Source organism: Lipotes vexillifer, unplaced genomic scaffold (genome assembly GCF_000442215.2).
Source record: "Lipotes vexillifer unplaced genomic scaffold, Lipotes_vexillifer_v1.1 scaffold13, whole genome shotgun sequence".
NCBI classification, from domain to species: Eukaryota; Metazoa; Chordata; class Mammalia; order Artiodactyla; family Lipotidae; genus Lipotes; species Lipotes vexillifer.
Window position 1 is genome coordinate 673,068 of NW_006790761.1, and position 4,608 is coordinate 677,675.

Genomic DNA, 4,608 nt, shown 5'->3' on the forward strand with positions numbered 1-4,608 from the left:
AGATCTGAGTTAGAGCTTGAGATTATGCATTTCTAACAAGCTCCCAGGTCTCTGGGACCTGGACCACAGTTTGAGTGGAAGGCTCTAGAGCTCTTGTCTCATTTCTCTGAGAACTGATTGGTAATGTCTCTTCCCCACGGATCCATAAGCTCCTTAAGGCAGGGATCTTGCCCATTTGTTTAGTGATATATTCCCAGTGCTTGGCACATTCAGTAAGTCCTTGTTGGAGGAGTAGCCAACGCTCCCTTATCCATGGGAGCTGGGAATAATCCCACACAGCAGACAAACCCACTGGCCAAATACACTCATTTGCACGCCCCATCTCATCTCTACCAACCTCCGCGGCAGATGATGGCATTTTACCAGGCCTACTATGTGCACAGCTATGGCTTAATCACATCCTAATCCTACTGCACGAACCTCTGCCTAATAACTCACAAGGGGCTCACCCCATGTGGTCACCCAAGATCCTGAGCAAAGCTCCCCCACTGCCTCCCCAGACCACTCCCCCAAGTCACCAGCCGACACACCGGGCCCAGAGGAAGGTTTCTTCTTTCTTTTTAATTAAACTAGTTTTAATTAAAAATAATAATAACCTAACAAGTCCCAAGTTTTCCATATGGTGGGGCAGCCCACTAACTCCCCTTGCAGTCAAGGAACCCCTGGTGCTGCTTGTCTCAGAGATGAAGAACTGTCCTCAGGGTCTGCAAGAGCTCAGCCAGGTGCGTCTGTGTGGAAGGGGAGCGCTCTCCCAGTAAGAAACCGAGAACGTACAGGTAACTGGGGGGTGCGGGGACAAACTTGTGGGCGGATGAAGGGACAACAGCAAGGGAGTCATAAACCCGGGAGTCTGACCTGGGTTTGACTCCTTGTCTTATAAAAACACCAGGGAAGGTTAAAGAAGTGAGGAGCCAGTCGGGAAGTGGCTTGAGATCGAAGGTCTGGCTTCAGAAGGCTTGGAGTTCACCAGAAACCCAAGGTGAGGGCTCACAGGTGGTGATCCAGAGTCTCCAGACGTGGGACCCAAAAGAGCGCTGGCGGGTGGGGGGCGTGCACAGTGGAGGGAGAAGAAACGGGGGCCTTACAGTTCGCGGTGGGGAGGAGGATTCAGTCCGGTGGAGAGACAGCGGGAGGCTCCCCCGAGATGGGGGTTAGAGACAGATGCAACAGGTGTGCTCAGTCCATCAAGCAGAACTGGGAGCTCCGAGGTGCGCTCCAAGCCACGGGGGCAGAGGTGGGGGCTCCCAGGCAGCGCCCCGTCCTGAGGGAGAGGGGCCCGAGCCACTCCGCCGGGCTGGAAGGGCTCACAGGTAGCGCTCCAGCCCCGGCGCGTAGCCCGGCGGTCGCAGGTAGGCCTCCCCCGGGCCGAGCGGGCCGAGCGCGGCCGCCGGCCCTGCCAAGGCCAGCAGCGGCTCGGCGGGCAACGGTCCGGGGCCAGGACGCGTCGGGGGCAGCCCCAGGCGGTCGGGCGGCGGCGAGTAGAGAGGCGGGGAGGCGGCTGCCGCGCAGGGCGGGAAGGCGGCGTCGGGCGCAGCGCAGCAGGGCGGCTCGGGGGCGCCCAGCCCCGCCAGCTCGGGCGGCAGGCTCACCAGGCTGTCGACGCTGAAGAGGCGCGCGGGCGGCGTGGAGCCCGGAGCGGCGGGAGGAGGCGGCGCGAGCAGCGCGGGGCCGGGCGCGTAGGGCGCGTAGGGGAAGGGCGGCGGGCCGGAGGCGGGGGCGAGCGGCGCGGCAGGGAGCGCGGGCATCTCGGCGCGCTTGAACCGCTTGCGGCGCCGCAGGAAGCTGCCTTTGTCGAACATGTCGGCAGCCGCCGGGTCGAGCGTCCAGTAGTTGCCCTTGCCCGGGTTGCCCGGCTCGCGGGGCACCTTGACGAAGCAGTCGTTGAGCGTGAGGTTGTGGCGGATGCTGTTCTGCCACTTGCGCGGGCTGTCGCGGTAGAAGGCGAAGCGCTCGGTGATGAAACGGTAGATGGCGGCCAGCGTGAGGCGGCGGCCCGGGGCGTGAGCCAGCGCCATGGCGATAAGCGCGATGTACGAGTAGGGAGGCTTCCCTCGCTGCAAGGGCCGGCGGCGGCGGCGGCCCGGGCCCGGCGCTGGCGCAGGTTCCGGCTCCCCGCGGCCCGCGGCCGCCTCCTCGGGCTCCGGCCCGGGCTCGGCTCCGGCAAGCGGCGACGGCGGCGGCCCCGACGGCGCGACCGAGGGCGGGGCCGGGAAGCCCGAGAAAGCAGCGGGCGGCTCCATGTCGCTGCGCCCAGGCATGAGAATGCGGCGGGCCGCCCGAGCTCTCGGAGAGAGCTGGGGCCGCTGACCCTCCTTATATGGACACGGCCCCCTCCCCCTGTGCCCCAAACCAGGGGCGAGGGCTCGGACCTTCTCCGCTGGCCAGCGCCTCCCCTCTAATTTGCCTTCCCAATCCTCTTACGATGCTGACAATTCTCCCCCATTCCCATCCCCACCCCCCAACATTTCACCCCTCCCTTGGTCTCGTCCCTTTGGGTCAGTCAGTCCCAGACCCAGCCTCATCCCTTCCTCATCTCCGTGGGGTCAGTCCCTGGCCCTGGCCCTGGCCCCATCCCACCAGATTCCGTCAGCCCCCTTCCCTTTCTGCTCCTCCCTCAACCTCCACCCCTTTGGCTCAATGCCAATCACAAATCCACCCATTCAGAGCACTCTCTGAGCCCCCTCCCCATTACGCTTCTCCCAGCCAACTCCTGTCCCCTCCATCCTTCTCTCCTAGTCCCCTTTCGGTCCCTCCAACCCCAGCTGGGCCAGAGATGAGAGCCACCCAGGGCCGGCCGCCTTGCTAGCCCTCAGCATCCTGCTACTGTGCTGGTCAGGGAGGTGCCAGGCCCACCCTGGGACATTAGGCAATGGAGAAAGGTAGGGTGAGGGAAGGGGAGAGCAGGAGGCCGGCTTGTCTCAGGGGAGGATGTTTCCTGGCTCCAGGGTCAGCATCTCCGATCTCTGCTATCTCCCCCACAATCTTGTCCCATCCAGGCCAGCATCCTTTGAAAAAACAAAATCGTGAAAAGTAGTCCAGCTAGCAGATTTGGGAACTGGAGGACTGACGACTTTAAATCAAGAGCCCCCTGGAAAATCTGTAACTTGGAATTGCCTTCTGGCTGCCTCTTCTCCACGCATCTTCTCTTCTAGAAAAAGACACCCTTGTGTCATGCACACTGGGAAGATGCACAAAACAGCCTGCACAGCCCAGAGTTCCAAGGAGCGGTTACTGGGTCAGAGAGTGACCCCCAAGTGCTTCCACACACTGGAGGTCTGAGAGAGCTGCTTACTGGCCCAGAAATGCCAGACTCACATCTCATTGGGGAAGGCGGGGTGGTCTTAGTCTTTATTAAAACCTGACTCTAGGAAATACCAGCACACACCACACGGTTCAGAAGAGATGCAACCCTGAGCCTATTTCAGGAAACTTTTCCTAAGTGACAGGAAGGCCAGACCTGCCTTGGAGGGAAGTAAAAGATGAAAGAGTCCTGTCTTAAAGAGACTTGTCTGTCTTAGAGGTAGGCAAGTTCAAGGGAACAGGGCTGGGAGTAGGTAAGGCAACTGAAGTGGCCCAGATTTAAGGGGCCTCTCTTGGGGTGGTGCAAGTGCAGGGTCGGCATTTGAGAGCCAGTGCCTCCTTAAATTTGGGGCCCTAGGTGCCTCACCCCAGTTCTGGCCCTGATGTGGAGTGCCCCTGGGTACAGATGATCAAAACTAGCTATGGCAGCCAGAGGGCCTAGGACTTCAAACTCCAAATTTGAAGCTCCAGGACTCCGCTCTCCCAGCTCCAATCTCAGCTGATAATATACCAGCCACCATTACAGAGCATTGTGTATGTGGTAAACACTTATGCACATTAGCTCACTTAAACGTGAACACCTTGAGAGGTAGGTACTATTAATACCCCTGTTTTGCAGATAAGGAAACTAAGGCTTTGAGAGGTTAAGAGACTTGTCTAACGTCACACAGCTAGTAGGTGGCAAGTGGGATTAAACCCACAGTTCAGTGCCCTGGCACCAAGACTAGAAACACCGTAGCTTAAAGCCGAGACTGTAGAAATAATTTACTCTGGAGGCCTTCCAGCTCTCAAGACTTCTGCTGCAAAGTTGATGCCTAGCCGCTCTGCTGACCTCCAGGTCAGCGTGTCCAAGTGTGCATTGGGCGTGACGCTCAACCTCGCGCACCCCCGACCCCATCCTCCTCCCCGTCCTGCATTTCAAATCTCAGCCAGTGGACCCCTTGCCCCTCACCACCCAGATCAGAAATATGGACACCATCTCGGGCTCCTACCTCCCCCATCACTCCCCACATCCAAGCGATCTGCAAGTGCTGTCAGTTCCACATGAATCCAAATCCGTCCTTCCTTCAGTTCTCTTGGCCTCATTAGCCCACATCATTCACTGAGCACTTCTGTGCCAGGCCCTTTGCCAGTGCTCAGGGGAGACAGAGGTGAAGAGACTCACAGTCTGGTGGAGAGATGGACACACAAACAATTACAACTCGGAGAGAGGGGTAGGCAGAGCGGGCTGTAGAAGCAGAGAGGAAGGAGAAGATGACACCCGGGGATCTAGAGACAAGCCCTCCGCCCCCCCCCCCCCCCCCCCCC

General features: G+C 59.5%; 1 protein-coding gene across 1 annotated transcript; it reads right to left on the bottom strand.

Annotated features, from left to right (window-relative positions):
• Positions 1 to 1,304: 1,304 nt before the first annotated feature.
• Positions 1,305 to 2,258, bottom strand: FOXE3 (forkhead box E3). The gene has a single exon (XM_007463922.1). It carries the CDS (start codon positions 2,256 to 2,258, stop codon positions 1,305 to 1,307), a length of 954 nt encoding a protein of 317 aa, XP_007463984.1.
• Between the last annotated feature and the right edge of the window lie 2,350 nt (positions 2,259 to 4,608).